Below are 18,698 nucleotides of genomic sequence, written 5' to 3'. Positions count from 1 at the left end.
CTGCAACATTCCTAGAGCACCTCATTTAAAGTCAATCTAACCGCCTTTTCTTCCTTTTGTACATTACAGGAAGTTTTTTTGCGCCTTGGCACCGATGTGGGTGTTGGTTTCACCATCTCACCTGTAGTGTGTGACGGGGGGGTTGGCCTTTGCGGAGCAGTGGAATTTCACAAGGTTGCCCTCGAGAACAGGCTGAGGGTCCACCGAGAGATTGACAAGTGGTAGATCTAAAAAAAAAAAAAAAAAAAAAGTACAAAAGGAAACACAATTAAAGGTCCGGCTGTGAACTATATGCCAGAAACAAACACGGCGTTTTTGACGTTTTCTGGGGCTTGTTAAGGCTCACACTGAGGGAGGATAAAAAACAATACAACAGATATCTTGCAGAAAAGAGTAAATAGATAGCGTAGAATTTGTTTAGGAGGCATGCAACCTTGAAAGAAAACATTTTCATACCCTTTTTCCCCCACTGTGACCTAAGGGACACGTGCGCGGCTGTCGCCGACACGTTTTCTCTTAAAGCCACGAGGAAAGCCGTTTTCATTTGGATCATTTCATAGAACACTGTGGCAGCGTTTGGAACAGTTGTGACATCTTATCACAGTTTGCGGGAGCATTTTCTCCCAAATAATAGGCAATTACTGCAGAATAATGTGATGCCCTATTGTTTTCTTCTTTGTAGCTGGTAGGTCGAGCTGTTGAATAAAAATAGTGTGATTCACAGGTGTGGGAGGAAGCCTGCTATTTTTATTCTCAAATATTAATTAGCAGCGTTATAAGGAGAAAATCAAAGGGAAACTTGACTTTATAATGAGATTTGGTAAATGTCCACGGCGCCAGGCACTGCAATTAAAACAACCAACAACGTTGTTGACACACTACATTTAACATTAAAACAGTTTGTAAATTAACAAGCATTACAGATTATGCAAATCCCATAAACAACAACTTAATTCACCCTAATTGACAAAGGTGGGCTCGCTTTTGTAGATACGTGTTCATTTCCATTTCAATCCTATCCCATGTGAAACAAGCAGTCATATGAGAACTCATTTCAAGCAGTCTAACATGTAATGTTGTAAAAGGAGGCTGCGGTTTTATTGCGTCGACTTCACATCAAACCGATCATTAGTCGTTTTAAGTGTTTCCTCAATGTGATTAATTCAAGTATTGCCTGTTAGAAGCAATTCTTTACAACATACATGCAACAAACCCATGGTCCCTAATGGCGGCACGTTGTTGCTTCTTACCTCACTCACGTCCGACATGTGTGCCTCGCGTCATTTCTAACACACTCAGAATGCAGTGTGTACGACAGTTACAGGTGCGAGTGGCGTGTTTTTCGGGCCGTAGCCGCGTGCCATTCGCGGCGGAGGAATTCCCCCGCGAGGCATCATGGGACACGGGTGAATCACATGGGGAAGTAACTTGGTCGTGGGTTTGGTGCTGGTGCAGCCATCTGTTTCACAGGTGTGCTGGTGTCTACCTGCTCTGCACTCTCACTAAAAATCGAATGCACTAACTGGGGAATGTGTTTGGATCCGGATGAGTAGCAGCGATGATCCACACAGAATTAAAGACACACACCGACACCGCTGTGATGGAGCCAAAAAGAAGGGCGTATAGTGACGGAGAGTGATTCTGTGTGTGTGTGTGTGTGTGAGGAGTGGGGGGCAGGAAGTGTAGGAACACTGCTTTTTACCCTGTGGCTGTGCAGATGCTGTATGTTGGCTCAGCTGCCATGAAGCCCCTGAGAGGGAGGAGGTTCAGGTGCATTATTCCTCCCTATTTTCCTCCTAGACAGCCCCTCCTCCCCCACTACCTCCACCTGTGGCATTTCTCCACCGGCCCCGTCCAGAAAACTTGAATCCTGGACGAGCGCTGGCCACGGCGAGCGTGCGGGTCTCTCCGGGTCCTTCTGGAGCGCCGGCGTGTGCGTGTGATTCGTAGCGAAGCTACGCTTTAAGCACCATAGGTGTCTTCAGCACCGCGACTGGCTAATTGCGTGATCGACGCCGACTGCAGAGGGAACCTCGGGGGGGGGGGGGGGGGTACAGCAACAGATGTGATGGTGTCGGAGCCGGTGATGAAGCATAGAGAGAAGCGGAATGGACACGCTGTGTGTGCGTGTGTGTGTGCGCGTAGAGGCCGATTCACTAAAAGTGTTCCTGTACTTTTCAGTCCCGCCAAACCTTTTCTGTGGTCTCCCTGCCAAGATACTTCTGAGGACACAAATGCGAATTACTTTCAATCCGGCTTTTGATTAACATTGCTTTTTAAATGATGGAGGCTTCTAAAAAGACCTCAGTAATGCCCTGATGTGTGTTCATCTATTTTTATGTCACACCGTCAGTTTCTTTGATCGTTTTTTTTTTTTTTTTTTTTAATCTCCTTGAAAAAACACAAAGCAAAGCCCTTCTCCTGTTCACCCCTCCGCATGTCGTGGTACACATCATCTACTCTGTGAAGAAGCCACATTGGATGCAGCCGCCCTACATGCACATCCAAGTCTGCTGGTCCCTCGATCCGTCGAGAGAGGTGGGGGTGATGGGGGGGGCGATGAGTACAGGGAAACGGGGATAGTAGGCGGAAGCTCCGGTGAAAACAACAGGATGAACCGGGTCGGGGAGGGGGGGGGGGCGATTAAAGTTGGCGGACAGCTTTTGATCAGCGAGTTCAAAGTGGACACCAGATGGTGTTCATTTTTTTTTTTTTTAACAATCCTCCAACTTTTTCTCAGTTTCTCGGAGATGGCGCCAGCACACATCGTTGTTGTTTCCCCCCCCCCCCCCCCCCCTTTCTTGAACGCTCTCTCTCTGCGATCGCTCCGGGTCACTGCAGACAGCTGTTCCCCCGGAAGGACCCAACTTCAGCAATGTCAACGGCTTCTGAAGGGACAGGAGGGGGGGGGGGGGGGGGGGGGGGGGTGTCTGTGCACCATCCACTCGTGGCTGAGCGGGGGGGGGGGGGGGGGCCCTTAAAGGAGTGACAGACCGACGGCGGGGGCCCCGAGGTCCAGCGTATTAGATGTGAGGTATTCGAGCGAGGAACATCAACGCGTGAAGGCAGATGTTCTGCTGTGTTGCGTAGAGGCGTTTCCTCCTCCTCTTCATCCTCCTCCTCTTCATCTTCCTCCTCTTCTTCTGCCCTTCTCCTTCCCTCTCCCTCGTGCTGTCGCCTTCACGTAGGGTTTGCCATTATCTGCTTGATTAAGCGAGGAGAGCGCGTGTAGCTGCGAAAACCGACAAACAAATCCTCCCCGCAGAACACCAACGTGCAGATGTTTAACACATCTGCATGTTCTTTATTAATTAGTCTCAGCAAATGTCATTAAATTCCCCCCCCCCACATGGCTCGGCTTGTTTGCAATGCAAACAACACGGAGAAGCTCGGCTTCGCTTCCCCCCCCCCCCACAGCGCGTTAGCTTCCCACTAGCAGTTTGAAAAGTGTGGGGTGGCGCTCTGCAGATATGCAGCTGGAATTTAAAAAAAAAAACATATTTGAGGTTCACTGCGGTGGGTTTTTGTGCCAGCGGGCAGTGGAGTAGTGATTGAAGTAAAAAAATAAAATAAGCCATAATGCAAGTTAAGTCCTGCTGCTGCAGCAAACAGCGTCAGGGGGTAGCCCCCCCCCCCCCCTCCCGCCAGATATCAAATAATTACAGCCAGCTAATGGGCCGGCATGGACAACTGGATTCAGCAGTCTGAAAAAATAATAATAAACAGACTGTTGAATTCCTCTAAACCCTTTAAATCTCTGTGCGTAGTGCATTTAGATGCTAATTTGTCCTTGTTCAGATTAATATGTATGAACTTTCTGTCGGAGGGAAGATGCTGAGGTGTACAGTGCGTCATAAATCACCAGCATTTAGGTGATGATGAAGGAAAGTACCGGTGCGGCGTGCATAGGATTTTAGGCCGCATGAGGCAGCCGGGCTGGGGACATTTTAATTGCTTCTGATGCCATTAATATTATCTCTGTAATACGGCCACTTCGAACACTAAAAATAAATGAAACTATCAATTCTGAATATTGGGAGCTACACACAAATAAGCACCGACATTTGTAAATGCTCACGGTTTCAGGGAATAAACGAACATTGAGAGACAGTAACTCGTGTTCTGTCTCATAGAGACATGAATCACAATATCAGCGAGCATGTAACTGCAATCCTAAATTAAAAAATACTACTAGTATTTGTATGAGGCTCGAAAACATTTAAGAAAAACGACTTTTTTCAAATACAAAAGGTAAATTAATCAACATTGGAAGGCTGAGCAAAGGGGGATGTCATTCAGATAAGAGACAGTGCTTCGGTGGCCCTTTTCCACTTTGGACCACAAATAAGGTAAAAGCTCCTTCACCCGAGACCCACACTAATGTCTGCGTCTCTCATGAAGGACTCGCGCACGTTGCAGCTCCACCTCACAGCCAATGAGTGCACGGCGCTACCCGGAACATGGCAACTGCTTATGACTATTTATAATGTGTTCATTTAATCAGAGTTCTTGCCAAGATAAGGAGATTCTATTGTTTTTTTTTGTTGTTGTTTTCTCAAAAGTGTCCTTTTTTTTTTAATTGCCACTAAAAATATATGCGGTCGATGATGAATTTATATCAACATAAATTCTAAACTCTAATTCTTGCAAATAGAAAACAGGTTCCACAGCCGTTTATGTGTTGATGGCAAATATTAAAAGTTTGGCCTATGTGTGTTTATGAAGGACTTAGACAGCGTTTTTGTGCGTTATGGCAGCTTTGGACAGACAGAAGGATCACCATCAACACAACATCTCTGGGCCACCAATTATCGCCAAACGACACGAATCCCTCTCTGGAATCACGGATGAAAAGGAGAAGCAATCAGGCCTCAGTTTAGCTGGAATATTATTTGATGATATTCAACATTGCGTGGAGCCATTTCTTTTGAACATATTTAATATGTGGGCTGGCCCCCACTAAATATCTCTTACTACGCATGCCAACAACTATGAAGCGGTGGTTCCTTCTGATTTGTATCTGCTTCTTAATGTAGAACAACCCTCATGAAGCAGATGGTTAAATGTTACGTTCATTTTTAGAAGGTGGCGTTGGGAGGGGAGCGTGGATGCAGGTTTTCACCTTTTCTGAAACTCAATCAGAGACTAAACTGAAGAATTTGAGGCTCTTTTTTTTTTTGCCTTTTTCTAATGCTAATAGACGAACACACCCCTTTGTTTATTCTTTCATCAGCGATGAAAGTACGGGGTCATGGCTTCATTTTTTTAATTTTGGATGATGAAATTCTGGGGATTCTATCTAAATTGGCTATTTTTTTAACTGCATATTAAAAATATTAAAATCAAGAGAATTGTGAACACTTGCAAGTACAAATCAAAGGGCTGTGAAGTTATCAGGGCAAAAAAAATATTTGGCTAAGCTTATTAATTTGACTGAAGCTTATTTTGGGGTGCGTTGGTTTTGTTCATGCTAAACGGTCAGATGAAGTCAATAGAGCTATTGCCCTGAACAAGCATTTTTTTTTGTTCCTATTTTTGCAGCAGCTGTATGCGCTATTTTTCAAGTCTACGTTCACGAAATCTTTACTTCCGTCACTATAATAAAGACAACGCAACGCTGATTAGAGTTCACATGAAGGTGCAGCTGACCAGTCCAAGAGAAAGAGGGCAGGACACAAAGCTGAAGCTATTTTGATCCAAATTTAATATAAAGCCAAATTTGTAATAAGTAATATCAGCACACTCCTTTGCACCTTTACAAGACGAGGCCCGTATGTAAATGTTTATTAAATGTTTGTGCAGACGTCTCTGCAGTGCAGCGTTGAGCTGATCTGCACCACGGTTTCTACATTCCTTTGCCTTTTTGTTCCATCATCACGCCGCGTTTCGGATGCTGTTTTGGAGCCAAGAAACCTTTGCAATGGAATGAAATTGGGCAAATTGATGCCCCACACGAACCAATCAAAGTTCAATTACGGCACGTTTCATTTCAGCAGAAGCTTAATTTGAAAGTGGCACAAACTCCGGAGGCTCCGCTTGAACTGTGCTGAACACTTCACCTGACGAGTCTGAGGGGGGGGGGGGAGTGAGGAGAGGAAGGAGAGGCGGGAAACGAAAGGCTAAGCCTTGCGGGAGACAACTTGAATCTCGACAATTAGTGCGCGCCGTCGCTCAGTCTGATCTCACACTGTGAAAAAGTGTTGTCTGGAGCTGTAATTGTGTAAAGAGCACATTTTGGGAATGCTGATTAGCAATCTGCTGCACTCGTTTGTTTGCTTTCTTTTTTTTTCCAGGGTTAAATCAAAAATATTCAGGAGTGAGGACGATGGCGCGATGACGAGCGTCGACGACAAAAAAAAAAAAACACGTTGAGGTGTGCGGGGGGGCGGCCTGCGGCGGCGTGACGCAGGAAGACGGCGAGGACACACTGCAAAGGGCTCTTAATCATTCCCCCCCCCTCCTGTTGGCCCCATCTCGCCTCGCTTGCCTCTCGCGGCGCACGTAATGAAACGAATGGAGCCGTCAGTCACATCAGCCTCTCTCCGAATGGCATTTTCTGCTTTATTAGTCATACTTAATGGCGTTGAAGGGGCCCGCGAGTGATGCGAAAATCCCTTTGTTCGAAGCCCCCCCCCCTCGCTTGCTGCGGATTGGTTCTCGATCGGAGAAAGATTCCCTGACGATTGAGGCTGAATGCGTTTTGACACGCTGGGCTTACTTTTGGCCTGTTTTAGAGGGGGGAACCTTGCGCGCTCTCATCAAAAAGATTGATGGCGAGGGCAAAAGGAAATAAAAGGAGGTGGAGACCGTGTGCAGAGCTGCAGACCGCGGGGCAGGTAGTCGAACCAAAGGAAGACAATCCCATCCATTTTACATGGGGAGCGCCTTTTTGATATTTTATCACAGCCAAAAAAATAAATAAATAAATGCAACGCATCATAAATCCACGCACCCGCCTACATGGCATGAAAGCAAAATGGAAACCAATTATACATATCCATCCGAGCCTAAAATGAATCCTGCGTGTTTGTGTAGTGTCGGTCACAAATGCCTGACGGACGGCTTTTTCGAGCCTTCTGCTTGAGAGAAAGCGGCTCAGAGGACTGACACCCCACCCGGAGACCTCCCTCCGCTGCTCCCCTCAGCACTGATGGCTAGACAAGAAAAACATCCAGAGTAGGGGAGGAAGGGGGAAGGGGGGGGGGGGATGCTCACGCTGGATGTCGATGGTGACGCTGGTCTCCTTGCCGTTGGGGACCGCCTTGTTGGAGGCCTTGCAGATGATCTGCTGGCCCGTCTCGATGTTGGAAGGCAGCAGGTACAGCGTGCTGACGGTGCTCTCTCGCCTGCCGTCCCGCAGCAGCGTCTGCAAAGAGCAAAGCGGTGAGCGCTGGGTGAGAGGAGTCGTTTCATTGGGTGATGGAGCGAACGCGGCCGCGTCCTCGGGAGTTTGGGTTAAACGTGCGAAGTGATGTACAAAACAATACAGACAAGGAGTGAGACAGCTACAGGAGGTGTAAAAGTGGAGAAAACAGCAGCAAATTCACGAATACACCTGTTGTCCCTCGGGGGGGGGGGGGGGGGGGGGAACCAAAGGAAAACCTTCAACACTCGAGCTTTTACCGCAAAAAGCTGATTGATATGAAAAAAATAGTTTTGTGTGTGTGGAGAGCTGCGCTCTGGTGCCTGGCTTGTCATACTCCACAAAGGAAATCAATCTTCTTTTCAGCGCTCATCCTCTGAGCCCTACCACGTGGAAGCCATCTGGAATCGGTTGGTAGCTCCCAACCCCCCCCCCCCCAAAAAAAAAGGCTCTGGGGAAGGCGCTGGGAGTCAATGTTAACCAGCGCGGGGAAGAAACAAAGTCGCTGACTAGAACAACCGGCGTGGGCGACGGGCGGGGGAGGGGGGCGCAGGGGGGGGGTCGACCACGTCGCCTGCATGCGTTTCGCTGCCGTCTCCTTGGAGGAGATCCGCTGTTTCTTTGGGAGAGAGAAGAACGCTACGTTGCTACAGTGAAGTGCATTGAATGTTTTCTCGAAATAGAAGCAGAAGGGCTTTGTTGACCAGGGGGGGGGGTTGGGGGGGGGGCTCACAGGACTCGCTTTACTGCACCGCTTCCCGTATATTTGCTTCACAAATGTATGGCTCGCCTCTCGGATAACTTTCACTTTCAGGGAAAATACTCAAAACACAATTTTTAACACAAATGCCGGACCAGTAATCCAAATATATTCTAAAGTCAAACGTCATTGGACTTTAGAAATACTTCTCTAACCACTTGAAAGTTTAAGCACCTAAAGTTACCTCTCATGTCACATTCAAAAGGCTCACGTGAGATGTTATTAACCACTGCGTGAGTGTGTGAGGAGATTCCAGGTGCCATCCATGTTCCTGTGAAGTCCATTGGAAACCGAGGAGCCATGTGATAAAATTCATTATTGTGCGCGAGTCACTCCGAAAGCAGAACACATTAGCTGTCAGGCGCGGGACGTGTCCGTGTAATATCCTTTCTGACACCGTCAGGATTGTTTCCTTCGTCGCTCCGGACTTCTGTCAGAAGTCATTAATCTTAGAGAAGGGGGGGGGGGGGTTGGCTGGCTGCTGCATAGGAATCACAACCGCGCCACATTACAAATTGATACATTTTCGTATCGCCGCATGGGAGCCTGACGGGGGAAGAATCCTCTTAAGAGAGGAAAGAACACTTATCCGAGCAAAAGAGAGACACAACGCACTCATCGGGTTCACCTTGGTCACAACGATGGGCGCGTCGGGGGGTGTCGCACCGATTGGTCTCCGTGGGCTTTTGTTTTGATTGTCGCTAGCTAAGCGAGCTCTGCTTAAACTGGAAAGCTCGAGCCCGGTGTAACAGGAGGGCGACCCGTCGGTGGGAGACCAGACAGTGGCTCCACAAAGCCTTTCCATCTGGATTATCTGCTAATTATAAATACGCATTATCTGCTGAATGCAGCTCGCCGTGTTGCCGGCCAAGATAATTCACCGTTGGGCTGAAACGGGCACCGTGTGAACCCTTGACCTTTATTCCACTCACCTATTGGAACACTGCTGCTGATATATTTCAAATTAAAGAATGATTGAAGAATGAGTCTTTCAATGGGCCGGCATTTCACTGGGATGAAACCTGCTACTTTTCAGAAAACAAATGCAGAAATAAATGTATCCAAAATCACATTGTGATTGTAATTTAGATATTTTTTACACAGTGAATGATGAATTCAGAGCGATGTTTTGTATTGAAACCTCCCACTGGTGGGGTTGTGCTGAATTTCCCAAGCAAGCAAAGGCTAATAATTCATATATAATTAATATTCTGCTCACCCATCCAATACGCCTTTCATTTTATATCAAATGCTTCTTTGGGTTGTATAAGATGAGCCGTTTTAAATTCTGGTCAGGGTTGTTTCACTAAAACATTTGCTAAATTTGCCTTCTACGATAAGTTAATGCTGAAGTAAAAATATGGCTTTTTTTAAAACTTTGGTGAGGTTTAAATGTTTGCTTTTGTTTAACGTAACCCACCTCAAAAGATCCTTTCAAAGGTTATTAAAAGCAGATGAAAGTCACCTATGTGATCTCATGCATGTTTCAATCCTGAATGGACAGGGTCAATCAGGTGACCAAAATTATTTGAGACATTTTAAAACCTTTCGGAATTTTATCAGAAAACGCCAGTTCATGAAAAATATTTGATTCCTCCCAAAACTGAGAAACCTCCCATTCTCCTCCTCACCTTTCAATTTGCCCATTTGAAAAGTGCTAAAAATGTAGCTGATTTGGGGGGGGGGGCGCCGGGAATCCATTGGGTTATTTTTAATTTTAGAATCTATTTTGCCATTTCGGTGCAGAAGCATCTCAGAGCAAGTGTGCACACGTCCAAATCCCAGATAAGAGCCGCGGGCTGCAGGGAGCGAGCCGTCCTTTTCCCGCGTTGCCACCGAGCGGCTCCACTGGAGCAGATGGGAGACGAGTGTTTGAGGCAAGGGAGGACATTACTCACTCATTTCCTCTCCCCAATGTTGCTATTTTAACCAGTCGCCACAGAGTAATAATAATGCATAATATGATGAAGCTCTGCCTTTTGATGGCTACCCTCACTAATGATACAGTGACTCTTAGATAGCAAAGCCGACGTACATTTTTTGCTAAGCGATGGCCTGGATCATACAGTGTGTTAAACCACTGGTCCAGTAAATAGTTTCCTAAGAGGTCATAGAGACGCCGTGGCGGGAAATGATCTTTGGGTCAGAACTATCATTAGAAATGACACCATCAGGGGAAGCCATTTTTATGTGAATCCTGCACCACATCTGCTCTCATTAGTCCCCCTGATCTTTGGGATATGAGAAGACCATCAGAGCAGATGATTATGCTTACAAAATGTTCCTCTACTGCTGTTTGGACCCCCCCCCCCCCTCCCCCCCAAAAAACCCCAAGTCATCTTCTTTTAATCAAATCCATTGCTTTTTAATAGCAGGCAATTGAGATAAGGGAGGGAGGAGGGACACGCTTGGGTTTGAGAAGACATGTGATCACCGGCACAGAACGTCCTCACATCTGCCTTCCCTCAGAGAGGAAGTGAAGACAGGAAGCGGCGTTCTCCGCCCCGCCATTAGGCGAGCGGCACCTAAAAAAAACCCCAAAAATCGCTTCATTCAAATCGGTCTGGTGCCGTGCCCCGGTCCAATCAATGACGTTTATCTGCTCTTTGGAAGAAGCCGATAATAGGATGAGGCAGCGCGGCAACCGAGGGGAGGAGGGGTGGCGGGGTGGGGGGGGGGGGTGGGGGGGGAGGTGTTAGTGCTCCAAAGTGCCTGATCTCTTTAGGAGTAGAAATAGAACATGACATGCGTGGCGTGCATGATTAGCCTGGAGGTTGAACGCCAGTCAAGAGTCCCCGGGGTCACGAGGGGTCACCCCCACCAGGCCCCGGCGTGGAAAAAAATGCGGGAGACGTGATCCGCCAGTGGGAATCAGACTCCTCGTGGAAAGGGACCGTGGTGGATTTCATAACAGGTGGGCAACATGAAGAGAGAGACAAATGCCACTGGAGACGAGGATCAAAACACCCCCCAGAGAAACGTGCCGTCGCTGATAGTCCCCCGATCTCGCCATCTGCTTGTCTGAGTTGATTTGTTTACCGGGGGGGGGGGAGGGTACTTTTTTTTTTTTTTCTTCCCCACAACCTGGATTTCCAAGGGATTTCATTTCAAAGAGCAGTTTGGATGCCGAGGCGGACGCCCGCCCATGACTCAGGCCGCTCTGACACATCTGACGAGTCGTTAAGCACTTATTTACGGCAAAAAAAAAACAACCTAGACTAACAAGTGTCATCACTCATCTCGGAATGCTTCAATAAAAACACACAGCCCCCAGCCCCCCCAGATTACACCCCCACCCTGTCATCCCGGGCCGGTACTCGACCCTGACACACACCTCCATGCTCACCTTGGAGTACATGGCCCCATTCAGCACCTCTCCGTTGCGGATCCAGAGGATGGAGGCTGCCGGCTTGGCGTTGTCGGCGTGGCAGGTCAGGTTAAGTGGGTCGCCCGCCCTGAGGCTCACCACCGGCCCTCCACCGATGACGGGGTCCTCTGGCGGAACTAGCCACACGGAAGCGGGGGGGGGGGGGGGAAGAGAAGAGAAGAGAGGGCGTCACTGTGCGTTACGCGGTTGGCATGGAACGCAATATTCATGCGTCGCCCTGTATCCGTATATGTAGTGTGTGTGTGTGTATTTTGCTGAGTGCGTAATGGCGGCTTTTAATGACTTCACGATGCAGTTATCAGATATATTGATTGTCCTCGCTGAGACGCCGGAAGCTTGAACCGCATTAGACAAGAACAAATGGCACCTGCAAGGATTTCCCTGCATGGCAGCTAAGCTCATTACACAGTCCATTCCAACTCAACGAGGGTTGACAAGATGCAACAATTTGCTTTTCTTTTATAAAGATCATTTTTCTTGAGACGATAAAAAAAAAAAAGCCCACATGTGCGGTTGCTTTTTTCAGGGAGTAATGACTTCACAGTGAGGAACTGATTACCCTGTACTTACTTAGAAACTTAAGTAGATGGTGCGGTTTGAGGCGCACACATCTTTGCACACGGCACAGCAGGACTCTCTAAATAACAATCGACTCTGCCGTCAATCAGCAGCCATTCCGCCACCGCACATATAACTCAGCATTACAAGTTATTGCATCTATGCATGATCGTCTATAAGGAGGCATGCGCCCGCACCATTGCTTCACAACAGCTTCATGTGCCTCCTCAAAACCACTGATCAAAGTCATCGCCCCGTTTTACCCATCAGCTGATCCGCTTCTTCTTTTTTTTTTTTTCTTCTTCTTCTTCTTCTTCTTCATTTTCCATGACTGAAACTGCAGTGAATTATTGATTGACCTGAGTGCTCATTACAATGCAGATCTGGGACGAGACGAAATCAAAGGCTGCAGGCAGCTGCCATATTCCACTGCAGAAGCCTCATGATTGGAAGGAAGGTTATAATGGGCTGGATTTACTCTGTCAAACAGCACTGAGACGAATGCAAAGAGAGAAGATGTAATTGGGATGCCGTTGATGATAATAAGTATGAAAGGGCTCTTTCATGATAGATAGAAATGAGAGCATGGTGTCACACCATCCATGTTGCTCTTTATTCATGTGAATTGCTGACAGGAAATCTTGTTAATACTTTATATTTGTCAGTTTTTGTTTGGATTGGCTTGAAACCTCTAGTCTGATCTCAGAGTTAGGAAGCCGCACTTACTTTAAAGCTTGAATCCTTGAGAGTTATTGATGCTATTTATGGTTGCCATTTTTCAGAAATATTCATTCTATTAATTTACGTTTGTTTACCTTTCGTTATCTCGCCTTTTTCTGACCCAGCAGCTGCTCACGGAGTGTTTGCTGTAGTATTAAACGTCTCGTCATGTCGCTACGGTGTCCACTGGTGTCCCAAAATCCACCGTGACTGAAATCCTTAAGGATTGCAACTATTATTGCACAAATGTTCACATCGGCTTGTCATTAAGGGGTGATGACCAGTTGAGAACCACTGATCTACTGTAACGACTAGAGAGCTTCGTCACAGATGAACTCGTCTTCAGCCCTCAGATGCTGTGATAAATGGGTGTACGGGGGTGGCATTTTGCTCTTATATATATAAAAAAAAAGGACCAATGGGAAACATTTGTATGTACAAGACATTTCCAAAGAGCACGGACTAAATTAGACCAATGTGGGGGCAGTGATGTCTTGACAAATGAATACCTCTAACCAACTGGAACAGTGAACCTGCAATTAAAAATAAGATTCCCACTCACTGTTGGGCCTATTGTGCATTTTAGTCTGCAACGCAGTGTTGATTCTGGCGGGCTCCCTTTCATCTGGTTTCTCATTAAAGAGGTGGAAGAATCTTAGGTCGGCGCTCGCCGATCAGACAACACAGAAAACGGTCACCTTCGGAGCCCGCAATAGGAAGCGAGGGTCAAGGAGACGGCGCGGGTGCATCACTGCGTTTACACTGCAGCCACAATGAAAGCGTTGCGAGCACGCAACGTTCGATTGGACGGGAAAAACATTTGAGCAATCGGGGGGGGGGGGGGACAAGCGCAGCGACAAAGACGTCGTGCGTTACCGGCGCACATGACTGAAGCGTTGAGTAAATGTCAAGGGTATGAGGCGAGATTAGAAAGGATGGTCTGACACCACTTTGATTGATGGGACTTCATCTTGTTGCTCACATGCGAAGCCAAAGCGGGAAGTGCCTTAAAGAAGGTTGTTTAGAAGTCACTTCAAGTGCTATGGTGGTTCTGGCTTGATTTAATCCCTCGGTAAACATGGTGAACATGTTTTTATGGTCTCCATTTCCAGTTTTATATTCTTTAATACAGTGTGCAATTCATAAATTATAGTCCAATTTAGTGTAAAAATCGAATGCGTGTTCTTCACATTTTGCTTTTAGATCTTGAACTCTTTCCCCACTGTGTTGTCTGGTCTCCTTTCCACCTGTACGCACATTATCACACACCTGTGTCTATAAACAGTTGCTCCATCCCCAAGGCGACACCGCCAATGAATGGGAATAGAAGGTTACACCCTCGCAGGCTGCTTCAGTGAGTCACTATGTGACCTTTATGGCCTCAATTGTGTACTAGTATCCACCTCCCATTGAGGGATGTCAGAGCGCAGTTTATGATGCGCGGCGGAGCTACACGACGGAGGGGTCACGGGGAGACCGAACTGAGCGCTGTGGCTCCTCCGGGTCGTGTCCCCTCGGAGGGGGGGGGGGGGGGGGGAGCTACCTGCCTGCAATACACCTCGAGGGCGAAAGACGGACATGACTGGCCGCCTCCATCCAGCACTTTTACCTTTTGTATCTCTGTCCTCGGTTGTGTTTGTGCTCCTTTGGCATCTTTTTTGAAATCGCTATCGTGAAAAAAAGAAAAAAAAAGAAAAAGCCTCTCACAAAGGCAAAGAGGTAGTGAGACATGATCACATAATACTCGGATGAAAGAGGGTGCTTTTTGTGCTCTTGTTCTTGGCAGGTTAAAGCTTTTATATCTACTGAAGAAAGAGGACGGTTTGACCAATAACCCGACACCCATTTAATACAAATTTCTACCAGGATATTTTGCTCTTTTTTTTTCTCCATCTGAGATCTTCCACTGATTCTGCCTTATGGCTCCGGGGTCTGACAGCTATGTAAAGGCCAAGGCCTGAACTTGAATCAGCCATCATCATTACTGGGCTGTTTGCAAACTCGGCAGTCCCTAATGGTTCTAAATTAGCTCTTTACTGCAGTCATTCCATGGACTTGGCATAAGTAGTGTGGTCAGTGGTACAGATTGATCGCTCCTCTTTAATTACATGGCTGACTCACTGCAGAGCCTGCTCCACTCGCTGCTTTCTTCTCAGGGATAATATTGTAATCTCTTTCAACACTTTCCCAAATTTGCATTCTCCATGCACAGACAACCGGCGTTTCAGTGATTTCATTCAAATCAAAGACGCTTTCACGATTGTGTTTGTGTTTTCTTTCTGCATGTCGGTTTTAACCAACAACCTTAAATGTTTGGCCTCCGCTAAAGACTCTAAAAGACAGCCAGAAGAAACACATTTCATTACTTTGAGTTTTTTTGGAAGTAGTTTGGACTCATGAGCTCTAATTTATTTATTTGAGGGAGAAATCCAAATAGTATTCATGAACTCGTGCCCATTCTTGTGTTCAGTAATTCCAATATTTTGTTTTAAGTTTCATGGGGGTTGGTTTATACTTGACACCTTGACATCTCTGACAAACACCTGACCATCAACCCCTCCTTGGCCACTCAAAAGGACATAGTGATGTCACAGAACATGGACTTCAGAGGGATAAATATGCACAATCAAAGACATCCAGAAATGAGACCGATTTGATGTGGAATGAACTCCACACCTCCAGGAACCGGCCTGAATAAACCCCGGGGGTCGTTCCCCAGATGCCAAACACACAATTCCCCCTGAACATCAAACCTGACTTCAGGGAAGGCTTAGCTAGAGAAGCCTTCTTCAGACCAGCAAGCTGCTCCCGGTGGACCTGCCGGGCTTTACCGAGCCAAACCAATATTGTGGGAACTCCTCGAAAAGCAGCCGACGGGGATCCTGCCGTCGCCCCGGGTCGCCGGCGGGGGAGGGGGGGGGGGGGGGGGGGAGAAGAAGCAATTTGGAGGAGGATGAATGAGTGAGGGGGGGGGGGCTGGATGGTGGAGGGGAGACGAGGCTGCCAACGCGGAGCCGGCGTACAGCGCTGCGCTTCGGCAGACGTGTCCCGAAACAACAAGGAGCTCCCTGACTCGCCTGTCTATTTTCGCGGGAGAGAAAAAAAAGGGACGCTCGCACGGGCCGCCTGTCACCCCACGTCGGTTTGTGACAGACAGACAAAAGAAGGCAAAAAGGGGGGAGAGGAGGAATACGCAGCGCAGGTGGATGCATGCAGCAAACACGAGTGGCTCGCTGGCCCAAATCACTGGCCCTTTGCAAATCCTGTCAATGTACATCTGTTTGAATGCCAGGGTGTCACACACACACACACACACACACACACACACACACACACACACACGCAAGAGAAGAGAAAGATGGTGAGACAATGAATGACAAATAAATGTGAGAGAAACACACAAAACCACTTTACTGAAACAAACAGGCTCACAGATGGGAATCACACGAAATGTCAATTACTGTAGAAAAAAAAAAAAAATGTTTTCACCTTCTAAAAAAAAAAGAAGAAACTTATTTCCTGCAAAGTCTGTGCTACCACATCAAAAAAAACCACAAACAAACTGGGAGGGCTAATACGGGAGAAGAAAGTGGAAGCGAGATAGAAGATTTAAAGGCAGTGGTACACAGAAACCCCATTAAATAATATAATAAAGTATGTCAAATCACGTATGTGAAATAAATCCGACAGCGAAAAAATCAAATTGAAACACCGCATGGATCCAATCAGAAAGGTGCACAGCCGAAAAGCCGCTCTCCGCGCATCGGAAGGTTCCAGACGTTGCTGCTCAACAACCGGCCGTGTCGCACTACGCGACTATGTGTGTGTGTGTGTGTGTGTGTGTGTCTGTGTGCGTGAGATAGATAAAATGACTAAAGGGGCCTTTTTACATTTATTAGACCCCGTGGCTCCAGACTTTTCATCACACCAGTCATTAGTTCGCTAACAACACTAACAGTTGCTATCACTATGCAATGTGAATTCCAATCAGCGAAGCACCTGTACGCAGTCGGTGTTTTGCAGAGCACAGACGTGTTCGTGTCATTTCTCCTGCTGTTGGAACTCTGAGAAGATATAACTTTACGCGTACTCTCTCTTTCCTCCATAAGAGCCCACCTGTTCACAGCCTCCCCGCTATCATAGATGCAGTCATCATTACATATCGTCTTTCCGACTAAAAGGCAGTAATTCACAGTAATCTGCAGTCATATTTTTCTGCAGAATGACAGTTAAGGAAACCTTATCTCTGACTTATAATCAGACTCGGATGCTTGGCCAGACCTAAATTCACTTTTGTATCAGACAAAATTGGTTACTTGCACAGGACGCTCCCGCTTTAATGTTTTTTCTGTCTCTCCGAATTTGTATTACACACAATTCCCTCAAAACCACTCAGTGGGAATACGACTATGACCTTAAAGGACGAGATGAAGAGAAGACAAATACATGATGACTATTCCAAGTTATTATCACATTACATAAAAGACACCAGAGCAGTGGAACGGTGGAGCACAGAATCAGCACCACGGACAGCGCTTTCGGACGTTAGCCGACAACTTCTAATTTGTTCAAAAATGTTTCCCCTTAAGTGCACACGCCACATCTCAAGGATGCCCGTGTGATCCTTGAGGAATAATGAATTCAAGACTTATCCAAATAAAGGGCTCATTCAGCTTTGGCAAATGGAAACAACAATAACAAAAGACACCCTTGGGCCTCTGTGTGCGTGGAATGTGCTGCTGAATTGTGCGTCGAGAAACATCGACAATGCGGGAAAGTGAAAAGAAAAAATCTCGCACACAATAGCTCAGTCAAATGGAATGTCGTGAATACAGTTTGTCACAACACAAAGTGTGCTAATGAATGGAACACATTTTGAGAGATGTTTGCGGAAGGCCTTTCAGATTTCATCCCTCGTAACGACGACAAGCCGGTGATTATCATAATGAGCCCGATATGGTTTCACACGCAAAGATAACTAAATAGCCTGCAGGAAAGTCTGTCATCTCACAGCCGCAATAAGAAGGAAAAATATCTTACTCCCCGCTCACATAACAATACACATGACTACATCCCATGTGCGCTGATATGTACTATTACTATATAGAAATATTCACATTTGACTAAATCCTATTGTTGTTAGCTGATCAAGACACATTTTTCCAGGGTGCGTTCAAAATGAATAATGATATGTCATATTCAGAAGTGGCGCCGTGAGTTTCTTGAGGTAGTAATAACGCCACGGATGGGAAGATAAAGTCTACATGTTCTACTCTCCTGACCTAGAAGACGAATGTTGTTGCAGAATTAGCTTGTGTCCATAATAAAGTAATGAAGAAATCCCCCAAAAGAAACTGGAGATTTGAACAACTGTAAATATGCCTTGCAAACTGGTGTAAGACACTAGTTTGACTTGATATACACAATAAAATCAATTAAACCATACTTGTAATTTATTTCACAAAAAGATGAATAGTTCATACAAAGGCTTGATTTTAAATGTTCCATCATATTTCGAAATATATTAAATAATGACTCCTCGCAGTAAGCAATTTAAAAAATGTTCATACACCGACCTTACACGAAGGGCCTGTGCACATTAATACTTTTGACCTGATTCTCAAAATGAGGATAATTCGGCGATCACAAACACCCACGTCTCTGCATTAACGAGGGACGATTTGGTGAGTCATGCAGAAAAGAAAAAAAAGGCGAATGAGTGACGGGGAAGGGAGTGACAAGCGAAACAAACACATCTTAAGACTGGAAACTGGTGCGCTAAAATGTCAGCGATGACTCAATAAACGGAGGCGCCGCACTCCACTGACGTTGTGACACATTTTTCCACCCCTCCGGTTTACAGAAGAAGAAGAAGAAGAAAAAAAAAAAAAGCCAGACCTTGATCAAAA

General features: G+C 46.4%; 1 protein-coding gene across 4 annotated transcripts in view; it reads right to left on the bottom strand.

The window, feature by feature from the left end:
- Positions 1 to 84: 84 nt before the first annotated feature.
- LOC119198580 (kin of IRRE-like protein 3) overlaps positions 85 to 18,698 on the bottom strand; it is a 99,363-nt gene continuing 80,749 nt past the window's right edge. For 3 of the 4 annotated variants that reach the window (XM_062561076.1, XM_062561077.1, XM_062561079.1), the window contains exons 5-7: positions 11,470 to 11,627; positions 7,216 to 7,366; positions 86 to 227 (exon numbers count right to left, since the gene is read on the bottom strand). In XM_062561076.1, coding sequence (XP_062417060.1) covers positions 118 to 227; positions 7,216 to 7,366; positions 11,470 to 11,627 — 419 coding nt within the window. In that variant the 3' untranslated portion in view covers positions 86 to 117. Of the gene's footprint in view, positions 228 to 7,215; positions 7,367 to 11,469; positions 11,628 to 18,698 lie in introns of all 4 variants that reach the window. The other variant, XM_062561078.1, reaches the window with a different exon arrangement.

Source organism: Pungitius pungitius, chromosome 3, assembly GCF_949316345.1.
Source record: "Pungitius pungitius chromosome 3, fPunPun2.1, whole genome shotgun sequence".
Taxonomy (NCBI): Eukaryota; Metazoa; Chordata; class Actinopteri; order Perciformes; family Gasterosteidae; genus Pungitius; species Pungitius pungitius.
The sequence above is the reverse complement of the archived record's forward strand: the minus strand, read 5'-3'. Positions and strand labels throughout refer to the sequence as shown.